At 40.8% G+C, this 15,990-nt stretch overlaps 1 protein-coding gene across 1 annotated transcript in view; it reads left to right on the top strand.

Moving 5' to 3' along the window:
* Nucleotides 1–15,990, top strand: part of LOC138758772 (transducin-like enhancer protein 1) — a 157,349-nt gene that overhangs the window by 78,302 nt on the left and 63,057 nt on the right. Inside the window, exons 5-7 of the mRNA XM_069928145.1 lie at nucleotides 956–1,018; nucleotides 1,677–1,781; nucleotides 14,660–14,858. Coding sequence (XP_069784246.1) covers nucleotides 956–1,018; nucleotides 1,677–1,781; nucleotides 14,660–14,858 — 367 coding nt within the window. The remainder of the gene's footprint in view (nucleotides 1–955; nucleotides 1,019–1,676; nucleotides 1,782–14,659; nucleotides 14,859–15,990) is intronic.

Raw genomic sequence — 15,990 nt, 5'->3', positions numbered from 1 at the left:
AACGTATCCAATCTCTGCCCATAATAAAAGAATTATAATTCAGATTTATCGTCCGAGAATATACAGAACATAATATACAGCCCTGGAATTCATTTTCCTGTGGGCAAGGAAGAATTACCACTTATTTGTAGAGCAAAATATCTGTACTTAACGTACACATGGAAACAAATAAAGAAAAATAAACAGACTATGCAATATAGAGAGAAAAAAATCAATGAATCCCTGATTGAGTTTGTCGTTGAGAGTCTGATGGTGGAGGGGTAGCAGCTGTTCCTGAACCTGGTGGTGCAAGTCTCGTGGCACCGATCGATACCTCTTTCCTGATGGCGGCAGCGAGAATAGAGCTTGTGCTGGGTGGTGTGGGTCCTTGATGATTCAGCCAACATCCTAGTGTATCCCCTCTGTGTTCTTTCTTGCTCTTTCCCTCATCCTTCCAGTAGTGTGGTGATTGGAATTGCACACGAGTGCAGTCTAACTGGTGCTTTGTTCTAACATGACACCCCCAGCTACTCTCATAACATTTGTGAAGTATCTGAATGAACGATTGAACCATCAAGATATAGAAGGCAATAGACCACCTTTTCTGGTAAATAAAAATTCTAATGATGGATACTGGATGGTCAGCATGAAGATGATGGATGAAAGGGCCATGTCTGTACTGTATGAATGAGTCTACAACCTGGGTTTCTTGGCCAGCAGTCCATGTGTCTTTGGTCTCCAATGTGCAATTTTGAAGGATAAGCCTGGGTATAGACTTTAAGTTATAAACAGACTTGCTCATGAAAGTTTTGGGGGAATGGACCAAACGAGTTATCACACAGTTCGAGGTATCTCCATTGTTGTTCCAAGTGCAATGCAGCATGCAGTGTACTAGCAGAAGCATCACTTGTCAATGTTCTGCACCAATTCATGCATTTGTATTTTCAGAATTAAATAAATATCCTTTTTTTCCTAGACTGAAATAGCAAAGAGACTCAATGTGATCTGCGCCCAGCTCCTTCCCTATCTCTCACAAGAAGTAAGTATGAATTTTCTTTTTGGCTATAATTAAATTCTCTCTCAGTAAATCAGTTTATATATTTATAAGATCACTGGTCAGATCAGCTCCATCTGTGTTTTTATTTCCTTGTATTTGTTTATTAAAAATTCTGAAATGGTTCAATTCAATTTAACGTATAGGCCACAAGATGTGTTTTTATTTTTGGTTTGGTGAAATGGAAGGGCAATATAACAAATAATTTCATTTTGGGTTCCTGGTTCAGGTTGCCATGGATTAAAGGGGATTCAAGGAGGAAATGTTCTTGTTTAAGGTTTTCCTATATTTATTGATGCAGTTTCACATTTAATGGTGTGTAACTGAAACCAAGAAAAGAACAGTGATCACACCTTTTTATTAAGGAAGATGGGTTTCTATTTGTATAGTATTTGTTGCCATCTTACAAATTTAAAGTACCAAAGAGCCAATTAGTTTTTTAGTGAGGGGTTGATGTGTTTTATTTTGGAGGCTGGGGCATTGGAACCCTTAGGACACCATCAGGATTTCCAAAGTGCATTATGATAATCTCCATTTGATACTGCCGCACTTTGAAGATGATTTAACCACCTAATAGAATGTGTCTTCTGAAATGGTTTAACTTCTTCCAGCATTACTAGTTTTAATATTGGTGTCTTTGCAGCATCAACAACAGGTAATCCAGACCATTGAACGTGCAAAGCAGGTGACCATGGGCGAGTTAAATGCTGCAATTGGGGTCCGAGGACTTCCTATTCTGCCACCTCCAGTACGTATAACTTGATGCTTGTTCCTATAGATGTCATGTAAAAAAAAAAAATTGTACTGGAAGTTTCATTAATGGTGACTTTGTCTGCCTTAGGCTGGAAAACATTAAAGTCTATCATGTATGTTACCTTTTTAATGCATTATTATGTGACAATAAAAGGAACCTCGACCTTGATAATTGAATGTGGGCAAATGTCGAGAAGTATTTAGTTTTGTGCTTAAAGTAGGACCCAAAGTTGTTGGTCTTGGGTCCATCAGGTTTAAAAAAAAATCTTCTCATACTTTGCAATTACCAAGCCTTGGCCAGATCTTGGATGGAAAACTTAAATCATCAACTGTCCTGGATGAGTTCAATATTAGATGTGTTTGCTATTTCTCGTGATGTAATGATGTCATGCAGTGGGTAGAGGAAGGATTTTCTCAATTGAACTGCTTTACCACCAGACCCAACCTCTCCCTGCCAAAACATGTCCTCTTCATTCTTTTTGATAGGATATATTTAAAGACAAAAGGAAGCAAATAGTGAAGAAAATGGTTGATTTTTGTGGTCAAGGAACCATCCAAGGTCACTGTCATCTTGCATTCGTGTGGATCTCCTCATGGGAACTTTCTGGCCAAACTCTGTGGTGAGGACACACGATTGCTGGAGGAACCTTTTGAAAACTGATTAAACTACTATTTGGTCCTAATCAACTGTTATAGTTGTCAAAATAATCAATGGTATCTGTCATTCAGAAATATTGAAAGTTATTTTGGAATTATTACGTTCATTTAAAATATTACATTTAATGAGAAAAATTAAAAAAAAACCTACTGTTGTACCTCTTGGATGCTGTCTGAGTCTAGGTTTCAGGGGACTGCCAGTGACATCAGGGAGAGGTGGGGACAATGGTCACGTTGATGAAATTGGAGTTGAGGAACCAGGCTGGTAAATATGCAACTTACTCCCACTCCAGCATAGAATTGGGAGACCTTGATGTCATAACATTAACCTTATGATGGCCTTTTGCTGAAACTTAAACCAATTTCCTCAAATGTTTTGCAGAGAGTTCTACATGTGGGGTAGCATCATTTCCTTCTGCCGTCAATGTAGAAATCCTCTTGTAATGCAAGGGTTAATTGTAGCTGGTTAAATTACAGAGCAAGGCAAAATTACCCGGAAGCCTTGTTTTGCAGCTCACTTCAGTAAAAATCAATTTTTCACTTGCATAATTCCACAAATCACAATTTGAGGAACTATCTAGGGAATTCAGTCAAATGTGCTGGTCGAGTACTTACGCATTGAAAATTATTACAGTGTGGGTTAATGGTTAAAAAAAATAATCAAACTGGATTTGATGTACACGTAGGAAACTAAGTTACAGGGTACAAACAGGAAAGGGAGTAATGAGTTTGCTCCTTTGGGAACCAGCATGGACTGGTTCATGGAGTAAAATCTCAATGCTGGAGAAACTCAGCTGGTCAAACAGAGCACTTTATAGAGCAAAGATAAAGATACATGTGATTTGTTTCCTCCATTGTATATAGTTATTGTTGTCTACCGTATATATGGAGCTGGCCCATTTACTGATGACTCATACCCTATGACTCCTCCCCCATGGTTCTGCGCCATAAAGGTTGAGCCTCCTCTCCCTTCCCGCCATTCCTATTCCTGGATCCGGACCAGTAAAGTTCTTCTGTATATTAAAGGCTATCGTTTCCTCAGCCTAGTCCTTGTGGTTACTGGTAGTGCCCTACAATACAGAACCAATGTTTCAAGCTTGAGTTTTACTCATACCTTTTTTTTTAAAAATTTTTTATTGAGTTTTACTCATACCTTGATAAAGTGCTCAAGACTGAAACATTGGAGGGCCTGGGGGAGGAGGACAGGCCCACAGGCAGGAAGTAGTAGGTAGATGAGGGAGGGAGGGCTCACCAGCAAACAAGGGGAGGGGGGGGGATGGCTCTGTGAATGGAAAGCGGTGGTGGTGGAGAGCTGGAGATGAGAAGACAAGAGGAAACAGGAAGGAAGGGAGAATGGGGAGTAGGTCAGCAGAAGCCGGAGAAGTCTACGTTAATGCCATCTGGTTGGAGAGTGTTCAGGAGGAAAATTGCTCCTCCAATTTACGGGAGGTTTTGGTGACAGAAGGGACCATTGATCTCCTTCTGTGTCATTGAGATAAAATGATAGTAGATCAATGAGTGTTGATGTATTTGAGATTTGAAAATTTGAGTTTCTGCTTACACCATTTTTCTCCCAACTAAACCAGGAGTGATAGAGAGGAGAGGATGGTAGAGAGAGACCCTTTACTGTGGAAGCATCATTTTGGCAGATCAGTGTTCAGCATCATTAATACCCACTCCAATCAAATTACTTCTCTTTATTCCTCTGCATTTTCTCCACAATATCAGACAATAAATTGTTGCAAAATGTGAATGTGTGGCTTTTGCAGGCTGATTGATAGAATGTAGTTAATGAAAGAAACAAAGGTATATGAAGTAGCCCATGAGGCAGCATCCATGAGATAGAAATTAAGTTAAGGTTTAGGGTTGATGATTTGCATCAGAATTGATAGCTCACCTGGTTCAGGTTGTTGGATGGCAGGATAGGAGGAGGTTAAAGGACAGGCGTGGCATCTTCTACTCCATCCAGTTCTTCTTTTTTTTTAAATTTTTTATTTTTCACACCATAAATCACATTAGCCATGATATACACTATTTCTTTTTCACACATATACAGTGACTTTTTCTCCCCCCCCTCCTCCCAAGCCACCCCCCCCCCCCCCCTCATCCATTTTAGGTATACAATCTAGGTTGCATTAAGCCAGTCAGACAATGTTGTCATTCAACAAAAATACACCAGAAATTCTACTGAGTCCATTCTTTTCTTTCCTTCTCCTTCCATCAACTTAGGTAATGTTTGTCCCCGGTAGGTTTTCGCTATTGTATTTAATGTAAGGCTCCTATACTTGTTTGAATATTTCAATATTATTTCTTAACCTATATGTTATTTTTTCTAATGGAATACATTTATTCATTTAAATTTAATAGTTTCTTCCTTTTAATTTGGTTATGTATTCCATTAATATTTAAAGTCATATAGTTCAGCGTAGCCCTTTTATATTTTGTTTATCTTCTCTTTCCGTTTTTCCATCATTACCTTTCCTCCTTTTCCATTTCTGTTTTCTTATTTTCAACTCTTTATAAGACAACATTCCTACAACATCCAACATTTTCCTTATTCTCCTATTTCTATCTTATTTATCCCCAATCTCCCCTTCACCTCCTGAGTTGTCCTTTATCCCTTGTCGGACAACCACATCTCCCCTCTCCATTTGGATTTGCGAATCCACTCGCAAGCGTCAACTGATTTGGCAGTGACCGCTATTTCCACTCACCCCGCCCCCCCCAGAAAAGATTTCACTTTTCATATGTCACAAAGGTCACTCTTTTAATTCCCTCCTTATTCTCTCTATTCCATTACCTTCCCTTATTAATTCTTGTCTATACTATCTATATTTTCCTCTAAGTACAGATACATTCACGTATGCACATTGTCTCTATTCACTCTTATACCTCTTTACCCGCATACATATCAATCATGATCATTTTTACTCTCATTACCCGTCTTCATCCCTCAGTCTATTTTTGTCTTTACCCACATACATATCAATCGTGATCATTTTAACTCTCATTACCCGTCTTCCTCCCTCAGTCTATTTTTGTAATTGTTCTGCAAATTTTTGTGCTTCTTCTGGATCCGAGAATAGTCTGTTTTGTTGTCCTGGAATAAATATTTTCAATACCGCTGGATGCTTTAGTATAAATTTATACCCTTTCTTCCATAAAATCGCCTTTGCTGTATTGAACTCTTTTCTCTTCTTTAGGAGTTCAAAACTTATATCTGGATAAATGAAGATTTTTTTGCCCTTTATACTCCAGTGGTTTGTTGCCCTCTCTTACTTTTTCCATTGTCTTCTCCAGTACCTTTTCTCTTGTAGTATATCTTAGGAATTTTACTACAATAGATCTTGGTTTTTGTTGTGGTTGTGGTTTAGAGGCCAATACTCTATGTGCCCTTTCTATTTCCATTTCTTGCTGTAGTTCTGGACATCCTAGGGTCTTAGGGATCCACTCTTTTATAAACTCCCTCATATTCTTGCCTTCTTCATCTTCCTTAAGGCCCACTATCTTTATGTTATTTCTTCTGTTATAATTTTCCATTGTATCTATTTTTTGAGCTAGTAGTTCTTGTGTCTCTTTAGTTTTTTTATTAGATTCCTCCAATTTCTTTTTTAAGTCTTCTACCTCCATTTCTGCTGCTACTGCCCGCTCTTCCATCTTGTCCATTTTCTTTCCCATTTCTGTTAAGGTCATCTCTATTTTATTCATTTTCTCTTCTGTGTTGTTTATTCTTTTTCTTAAATCCTTAAATTCCTGTGTTTGCCATTCTTTAAATGACTCCTTGTATCCTTTAATAAGAGAAAGTATATCCTTTATCTTGCCTTTCTTTTCTTCTATTTCACTGTACTCTTCCTCTTCTTCTTCCTCTGGGTTGACCATCTGTTGTTTCTTTGTTGCCCTTTCCTCCTCTTCTTTCTTGTTTCTATTGTCTTCTGTGGTCTCTTCTTGCTGCAGGTGTTCTGCAGCTGTCGTTGCCGGCTGGGGAGATCGACTCCCCAGCCGGACCCCCCTCCCGTCGGTGTGTTTTTTTTTCATTCGCATCGCGCATGCGCGATTCATCGCGCATGCGCGGTTGCGCACTTTTACTCGGCTCTGCGAGCCATTTTTGTAGTCCATTATTTACCGACCTGAGGGAGCGGGTTTCTCTCTCCGCAGCGGGCCTCTTCGGACAGGTAAGGCCTTCACCTTTTTCCTCCTTTGTCTTCTCTTCCTCTCTTCTTACCGTTGCTTTCGATTTTTCTTTTTTTGTCGCCATCTTCTTTCCACCTTTATACTCACTTTTCTGTAACTTTTATTTCTGTGCCTTTGTGTTTTCCTTTGTTTTTCCCGACTTTTCTGGAGAGGGCTGGAGTTCACCGTCCGGCCACTACTCCATCACGTGACTCCCGCCTACTCCATCCAGTTCTGATGGAAGCTCAGCCATCAAGTTCATCTTTTTTTCCCCACAGATGTTGGCTGACCTGATATTTTCCAATATTTTGAGTTTGTTTTTTTTTAAATTTCAGATTTCAATCATCTGCAGTATTTTGGTTTTGGATTGATGTATGATTAGTTTCCCCATTCCAATCCCCTCCAACTTTGCATATCACTGTCCCAATTATGTGGTTTTGTGATACCTCTATTGAGCAGCAGGTGCACAATTTTGCTTGGCTGAACGAGTCAATGATGTTGCAACAACTGATGCATGGACCGGGGGAAATTAAGGAACAGGGGTTGAAATGATTTTTGCACCCTTGTCCAAAAACAAAATCTCTATAATTTCTGGTCTCTTTCAAAGTTGCATGGTACAGGAGCTGAAGTAGGCCCACTGAGTCTGCTCCGCCATTCTATCATGAGCTAATCCATCCTCCCACTCAATTCTACACCCCGGCCTCCTTTCCGCAACCCTTGATGCCCTGACTGATCAAATACCTGTCAATCTCTTCCATAAATACTCTCAACGACCTCACAGTTCCATGTGGCAACAAGTTCCACAGACTCACAACTCTCTGGCTAAATAAAATGTTCCCCTCATCTCTATTTTAAGTTGATACCCAATAATTACAACATTGGTACGTGATAGTTGCAGATTCATGATTAAAAACCGTAGAAATTTAATCTTCTTTTGTTGTGACCATGGAAGTGTGAACTACTTAATTGTTTTGGATTAAAAGCACTTGGGGAAATTGGCAACAGTTAGCATTGTGCTGATGTGATTGACACATTATTTTATTTCCTAATGGACAGCATTTGGGTTTTGGTCTCTTGCATACTTATAAAGATTTTGCATCTCTACTTTTTAACCTCATGCTTTGCCCATTGAGTGTTCCATTGGCACCCCTTTGCACCTTCTAACACCTTCTCTCCTCCATGGAGAGGGTGCAGAGGAGATTTACCAGGACGTTGCAAAATAAGTCTTTTGAGGCAAGGTTAGCAGAGGCTGGGCTTTTCTCTTTGGAGCATAGAGACATGACTTAATCGAGGTCTACGAGACTCTGAGAGACATAGACATGGTGGACGGCCAGTGCCTTTTTCCCAGGACAGGAGTCACAAACACCAGAGGACATCAGTACAAAATGAAGGGAGGAAAATTTAGGGGAGACATCAGTTGCAAGTTTTTTTTAAACACAGAGAGTTGTTGGTGCCTGGACTGCCTTGTCAAGGATGGTGGTGGAGGCTGAAATATTAGGGGCATTTAAGAGACTCTTAGACAGGCCCATGGACAAAAGAAAAATAAAGGTTTACAAGGTAGAAAAGGTTGAGTTTTTTATTGGTAGGAATATGTAGGTTGCCTCAACATTGAGGGCAGAAGGGCCTGTACTGTGCTGTAATGTTCGATGTTAACAGGGCAGGGACTTGTGCGTCAGAGGGCTCTCGGAGGCGTAGTTGTGAGTTTCAGTCGTCTGCATCTTCATGAGGGATTGGTAACAGTACACAGAGTCCTGCTGGTCTTGAGGGATGTTGGATGTGACAGTTTCTCCTCTGTTTCAGTATCGCACTTGTTCTCTACTTGCTCAACAATCTCCTTCCTAATCAACATTTTAATTTTATTGTCTTAACATGGCTAATACTTTCCTGGTTAATGATATGAAAAACAAGTTAGCAGGAACTTTTTTTAAATGGTTGGAAATAAGCATAAATTCTCTTTCCTGGTATCATTACTGCTTCTTGTAATGTGTGGCCTTTTATCAGAAAAATGTGTAATAACTGATCATTAATTTGAAAGTAAAACCACAGAAGCCTGACTGGCCAATTTGATCCTTTATTCTGTTATAAACAGCACCTAATAGCCTGAGATTGTCTGATTTCAGATGCTAAGCAGGCTCAGGCCAGTACTTGGAGGGGAGACCGCTAATGAACACCAGGTGCTGTAGGTTTCTGTGAGGGGTACTGGATAAAGTGGCGACTCTCTACAAAAGAATTTCATGGAGGTTACATACTAAATGTAGTATTACATGACAATGGAACCTTTATCTTTACATGAATGGACTTGATTTTCACAGGTCACTGTTCTGTTAAAAGATGGTAGATAAGGGAATAGGATGTTCCTTTCCCCCCCCCCCCCCCCCCCCCCCCCCGCCACCGGCTTGATATTTCTTGCCATTTTATTGCCAACTTTTGAATTTTTTGAATAAAGGAGATTGCTCAAAGTAGACTTGAGTTCCTGGAATTCATGATTGAAAGGTTATTAGTGAGGCAGCAAGACACTTCAGAGGAACTGCAAAGGAGTAGCTCTTCCTGTTGTGTGTGGATTGTGGGGCCAGTCTTGAAGCTGGGATTTTTCAGAAGTGGAAGTTGAGAAACTCTTCTCTATTCTTGAGGCAGGAAACCCTTGCAACTTTAGTCATTTGTGGATATTAGGTTAGCAGTTGTAATGAATTTTGAATCAAGGAGTGATGTGGGGAGAAGCAAATCAATCATTTGGTATCTCTTAAATTTTTTAAATTTTAAAATGTTTAATAAAATAAATTAGACATACAGCATGATAACAGGCGCCTCCAGGCCACAAGCCTGTGCCGCCCAAATACCCCAATTAACCTACAACCCCTGTATGTTTTGAAGGGTGGGAGGAATCCCACACGGACACGGGGAGAGCGTATAAACTCCTCACAGTGCTGGATTGGAACTTGGATCACCAGTACTGAAAAAGCCTTGCACTGACCGTATCTCCTTCCATCTTTACCAAGCAGGGCAACTTTACTGAATATGAAATGAGGCACATCTTGGCATTATTTAACTCAATTCAGCTTCATCTGTTATTCAGCCCCACGGTGTGCTTATGCATATATAAGTTTATATTTAGTAGAATGCCAGTCTTGCCAAAGCACTCTATTGACCATTCTGAAGAAGGCTTGTGTCATTGTAGACAGTGGCAGCAGGGTGCAATGGTGACCAATTGGGTGGTTGGTGGGGTGGACAGGTGAAGAGAATAGTGATCCATAAACATGAACCGATATCTGTAAGAAGCCGCTGTGCAGATTCTCCCAGGCCATCTCTAAAGATTCATGAAAATATTAAATTTAACAGAATTTATTAATAGGTGGTGAGGTTAGCGTAGCAGTCAACTCAACGCTGTTACAGTGCCAGCGACCAGGTTACGAATCTCACGCTGTTTGTAAGGAGCTTGTATGTTCTTTCCGTGTCTGCGTGGATTTCCTCCCACTCTTTAAAATTGTACAGAGTTTGTAGGTCAATTGGGTTTAATTGGGTTCATGGGCTGAAAGTGCCTGTAACCGTCCTGTACATTTTTTTAAAAAAAGAAATGAATGGAAAGCAGTGGTATAGGCTTTGGAAGAGCTGCACCAAACCCAGTAACACTTCAGTTTCGTGCACAGTTTGGTCAGAGTCTTCCTTGCTTTCTCACCCTCTTTTGCCATCTCTCACGCTGAAATAACTGATTTCCAGAGGTTGAGCATAGCTTTGCATTCTCAGCTGGCTTTTGGGATCCCAGAATGATCTTGTCTGGCATGTGTTTGCGCACTTCTCTGATTGCCTCCTGCCTGCAATCCAGGGTACAGCTACAATGTTGCTGTGCACCCTTCCCTATTTGTGGTCGGGGCTCGCTGCCATTTTATCAGAAAGACTGAACTAGCATTTGGAAAAGGGCACCAAACATTTATGGTTCTAACACAGCCCCAGACACTGTGGGTATTCATTATTCCCACTTAGCATTAATCTTGTTTTATGGACGTCATAGTTGTATATAAACCTCACACACATGACATTACAAATGCTGGGATCTGAAACTAAACCCAATCTGCAGGAGGAAAGAATGGTCAATGTTATGGGCTGGAAGCCTTCATCAGACAGTGTGTGAAAGAGTTAGAGCTATAATGAGGGCAAGGATGAGAGTGGTAGGGTGAGAGCCAGTGGGGGAATTGGAGGACTTTATTCCCTGGAGCATAGAAGATTCTAGGGTGATTTGATAGAGGTTATTTAAAATTATGACGGGGACAGATAGAGTCAATATGGACAGGCTTTCTCCATTGAGGGTGGGAGAGATTCAAAGAAGAGGACAGGGATTGAGATTGAAGGGGGAAAAGTTTAGGGGAAACATGAGGAGGAATTTCTTCACTCAGAGGGTGGTGGGAGCTTTCCACCAAAGTGGTAGGTGTGGGCTCTATTTTAATATTTAAGAAAAAAATTGGATAGGGATATGGACAAGGGAGGTATGGAAGGTTATGGGCCAGGTGCAGGTCTAAGGACTAGTTGGGAGAAAGTGTTCGCATGGACGAGAAGGGCCAAACTGGCCTGTTTCTGTGCTGTAATTGTTATATGAACCAGGAAGAGATGAAAGATGATTAATTAATTTTGGCAGTTGACTGGCAGATGCCAGATGGAAGGAGAGAGAAGCATGAGAAACAAAGGGCTGAGGTGGAAGAAGACAAGTCATACAGGGTGGGGTGGTGATGAGTATGGACAAAGAGTTCTTGTACTGGAAGCTGATAAGTGGTATAGGACTTTAGGGACTGAGTTTCAGGGAAAGGTTAAATAAGTTAGAACTTTATTCCCTGGCATGTAGAAAAATGAGGGGAGATTTGATATAGGTATTTAAAATGAGGGGGCTTTTTCCACTGAGGGTAGGTGAGAGACAAACCAGAAGACATGGGTTAATGGTGAAAGGGGAAAAGTTTAGGGGAACTTCTTCACACTGAAAGTGTGAAATGAGTTATCAGCTGAAGTGATGAATGCGGGCTAAATTCTAACTTTGAAGAAGAATTTGGACAGGTACGTTGATGGGAGGGGTATGGAGGGCTATGGATTGGGTGCAGTTAAGTGGTATTAGGAAGTAAAATAGTTCTGCACAGACTAGAGAGGCCGAAGGACCTGTTTCCATGCTGTAATTTTCTATGGTTATTTTGAAGGAGAAATAATGAAGTGGAAACCATGGAAATTGGTGGACCTGAAGCGCGGGTGTAGGGAGCTGGAGTGGAATGTCTGTGGCTGTTTTTATAAAGATTTTTGCAAGCCACAGGGACCTGTAGTGCCCTTGTAAATAACCATTGCCCCGTGGCAGCAAATGACTGTAACTGGGATGTGTGACAGGCAGCCTCTATCCATTGGCACCTTTCAGCGTGGCATTTATATAGACAAGGCTCGAGAGGCTTTTGAATGGAACATTCAAAACATCTCACTGAATCGTGGCACAACACAGGACAAGAGGAGGTCATTGTGCTTATTCAGTCTGTGTGGCTCTTTTAGTGCAGGAATTTTAATCCTGGAAAGAATTCAGAGGGGATAAATAAAAGAAACATTCTCCAAAGTCCAGCACAGACTTGGTGACAGGCAAAAGAACTGGAAGAAAATAGATTATAAAATACAAGTGTTATGGTTGAAACACACTGCATGATTATTGAATATACAGCAATAATGGAATTGAATAAATATTTACAAGGGTGAAATTTGCAGGGAAATGGCGAAGATTATGATTAACTGGAATATGCTTAAAGTCGAAGGATGAACTGCGTGTTGAAAATTGATCTTTTTTTATTTGTTCACTGCATCATATCAGGATTTCCCTTCAAGTTGTGTTTGACACCTGATGAGCTAATATCTTGACTTGATAGCCAATTTTTAACATTTAATTATTTAGAGTTTATCACATTTTCTGAGCAACTTTGAAGCAGTGCTCTGGTATAATTCTTCAATGTTTGATTTGGCACACAGCATTTCAGTTTTCAATATGCATGTTTCCTCTGCCATTCTAATGTAGCAAAGTTGTCACTGTGGTTAACTTCTGGCCTACTGAGTGTGGTGTGTTCCTCTCCTCATCCCTTCTATTGCCCCGCGACTAACCACCCCCCCAACCCCTTCGATACAGCAGTTTCCTGCAACTTGCTTTGACCTGCTTTCAAACATCTGGTTAATATCCACCCCCTCGGGGAGGGTGGATGATGACAGTCTTGGTCTTCGAGCTTCAGTAAGCAAAAGCACCACATGCAAGAGAAAGAAATGACACCTGGAAGCCTGGAGCTCATAATGCCTCATTGTACATGGGCTTCCTCAAAATAATTAAATGTAGGCTTGAGCTCAGTGGGTGACTGACATGGGTCAGAATAATAAAAGTTGAAATTCAGTGAAATCCAAATGTGTTTGTAGCCCAGCCATGGATTCCAATGCATCAACCATATCACTTCCTTTCTCCTGCCTCAATTTTCTCTCTTCCGCCGTCTCTCTCTGTGTCTCGTTTTCCACTAACTGGCAATGTTTAGAAAGTTCACTTTCAACCATGCTGAGTCTTCTGATGAATAGTCAATCTGTGATTGTAAATGAAACCTGCATAATTTGTTGTAACTATAGAGCCCTCCATAATGTTTGGGACAAATACACTCTCCCCCCCCCCCCCCCCCCCACCTTTATTTGTCCCTGTGGAGCACAGTTTTAAATTTGTAATCATACAATCCACATGTGATTTTTGAAGTGCACATTCCATATTTTATTCAAGGTGACTTGTATACATTTTGGTTTGAGCATGTAGAAATTGCAGTACTTTTAATACATAATCCCCACATTTCAGGGCACCATAATGTTTGGGACATTTGGCTTCACAGGTGTTTGTGAGTACTCTGGTATGTTTAATTGCTTCATTGGTGCAGGTTTGAGAGAGCTAGGCTTGCTTCTAAGCTTTTCATCATTTTTGGAAACTGCAGTTCCATTTTTCAACATGAGGGCCAGAGTTGTGCCCAATGAAAGTCAAAGAAGCCATGATGAGGCTGATAAAACAGTAAGAGACATCACCCAAACCTTAGGGTTTCCAAAATCAAAAGTTTGGTACATCATTAAGAAGAAAGAGCTCAGTGATCGCAAAGGGTGTTCCTGTTTTATCAGCCTCATCATGGCGACTTTGACTTTCATTGGGCACAACTCTGGTCCTCAGATTGAAAAATGGAACTGCAGATTCCAAAGGTGATGAAAACCTTAGAAGCAAGCCTAGCTCTCTCAAACCCGCACCAATGAAGCAATTAAACATACCAGAGTATTCCCAAATACCTGTGAAGCCAAATGTCCCAAACATTAAGGGGCCCTGAAATATATAAAAAGTGCTGTAATTTCTACATAGTCAAACCAAGATGTCTACAAAAAAAGCCTTCAATAAAATCTGGAATGTGTACTTTAATTACATGTGAATTGATTGATCACAAATTTAAAACTGTGGAGCAAGCGTCAAATAAAGGAAAAAGGTTTTTTTTTTAACAATACCCTCCCAAAACATTATGGAGGGTATTGTAATTAAAATCCTGCTGTGACTGGCATAGATGTGACAAGTTGCCTTGTAGGGGAGCTCAAGCTGCACTCAATACCCCATCCCATTTGCCACTCATCCCCATAACTGTACTACAGTGTTGGGATTCCTTCATTAGGAGAGCTGTTTTTAAAAAAAATTATTCTCTGTCCATTTGCTCCCACTGATGAGTACATGGATGATAGGGGGTCGGAGGGTTATGGGCATGGGAGTCGGTAGGTGAAACTAGTGGAGTTTCAGGTAAATCGGTGTGGACTAGAAGGGCCGATTATGGCCTGTTTCCGTACTGTAAATTGTTATATGGTTATATGGTTAATAATGGTGATCAGCTTTCATTTGATTGAAGAATTACAAGTCTTGCAACAAGATTGCCACGTGTCTTCCATTGCCTCCCAGTGTATTTATATCTGAGTGTTTTGTTGCCCATGTGAGCAATGCAGGGACTTGATTCTAATTGGTTGTTTTTCTTCCCGGCTCCTTCCTTGTTGGAACAGCACCACTTCCAACCCCAACAGCTGTCGCACCATGCTTCTCCATTCCCGCTTGCTCTCCACCCATCAGGGCTGCAACTTCCAGCCATGTCTTCAATCGGAGCCAGCTCAGGGCTTCTGGCCCTCTCCAATGCCCTTGCAGCACATCCCCAGTTTGCTCTTAAAGAAGACAAGAGCCACCAGGATCCGGACCATCGTAGAGGTAACATGCTTATTTGCACAAATAGAACTGTTACTCCACCCAATACAGGTGTCACTTTGTGTTAAAGTGACCATCTGTCACTTTGTGTTAAGTTGCAATGTCCGCATTGCAAGCAGGTTCTTAGCTTGTTGTGGTGGACATAGATTTGGACTAATGAGGAAGAGTCCTGGATGTGTAGGGACACCGAGTGTACATTGGACCGGGGACAGAAGATTGCAAGGTGATACGAGTGCTCACTGACCTGTTGGTGTCCTAAAGGACAAGGATGCTAGATTATATCAGTGTTAGGTGGAGACTGAAACAACACAATAAATTGACAACATTGTCCTCTCTCCAAGCTACCATTGCTCAGTGCATCTCTGCAAGACAAATCTTGCAGGTGGCTGCTGTATTCACACCAGAGCACCCTCCATAGCATTGTGTAGCACTGCAATTGTGTTGCATGCAACAGACTTTCAACAGATCTGGCAGCTGAGGACTGAGGACCATTATTCGGAGGCAGAAATGATCACCTGTTGGCTCAGTAGACACGTACTCTATCATTATGAGAAAGTTGCCCATTTCACAACCAGAGATTCACACATCCTTTTGGCCTGGTTGATCCCAATCCTTTGGTGGGAGAGTAACTCTAATTGGATTTTTAATATGAGAAAAGGACCATTTTGGAAGAGGGTGGGGAAAGATTGGACTTTAAGTTGTAGTTTTTAATGTAGTCAGGGCACATAGGGGCTTAGCTAGCTATGTGAACAAAAGGATTCCTAGATTTGAAGGCACAGGTAAAGAAGCTTTGGTCAACCATAGATCTAATATGGATGCCTCTGACATCGAGTCACTTTGACTTATTTTTGGCCCATTGCATCAAGATGAAAAAGCACTGGCAAAATGGATATCATGGAAAAATCGGAGAATTATTTCTGACACAGTTGAGGTTACACACTTGGAAGGGGGTCAAATTAGGCATTTTGTGATTGAATAGCTTTCAAATATTATTATGTAGTTACATTTATCAGATAAACATTTAAGAACTGAACACAATGTTAAACAAATTGTTGACCCACATGGTGGTTAGAATGTGGCATTGGACATTCTTGCTGACCTGATTTGAATGTGGAACTTTTCCAATAATCCTTTT

This window comes from Narcine bancroftii, chromosome 3, assembly GCF_036971445.1.
Source record: "Narcine bancroftii isolate sNarBan1 chromosome 3, sNarBan1.hap1, whole genome shotgun sequence".
In the NCBI taxonomy this organism is placed as follows: Eukaryota; Metazoa; Chordata; class Chondrichthyes; order Torpediniformes; family Narcinidae; genus Narcine; species Narcine bancroftii.
This window is presented reverse-complemented; position numbering and strand designations above follow the sequence as displayed.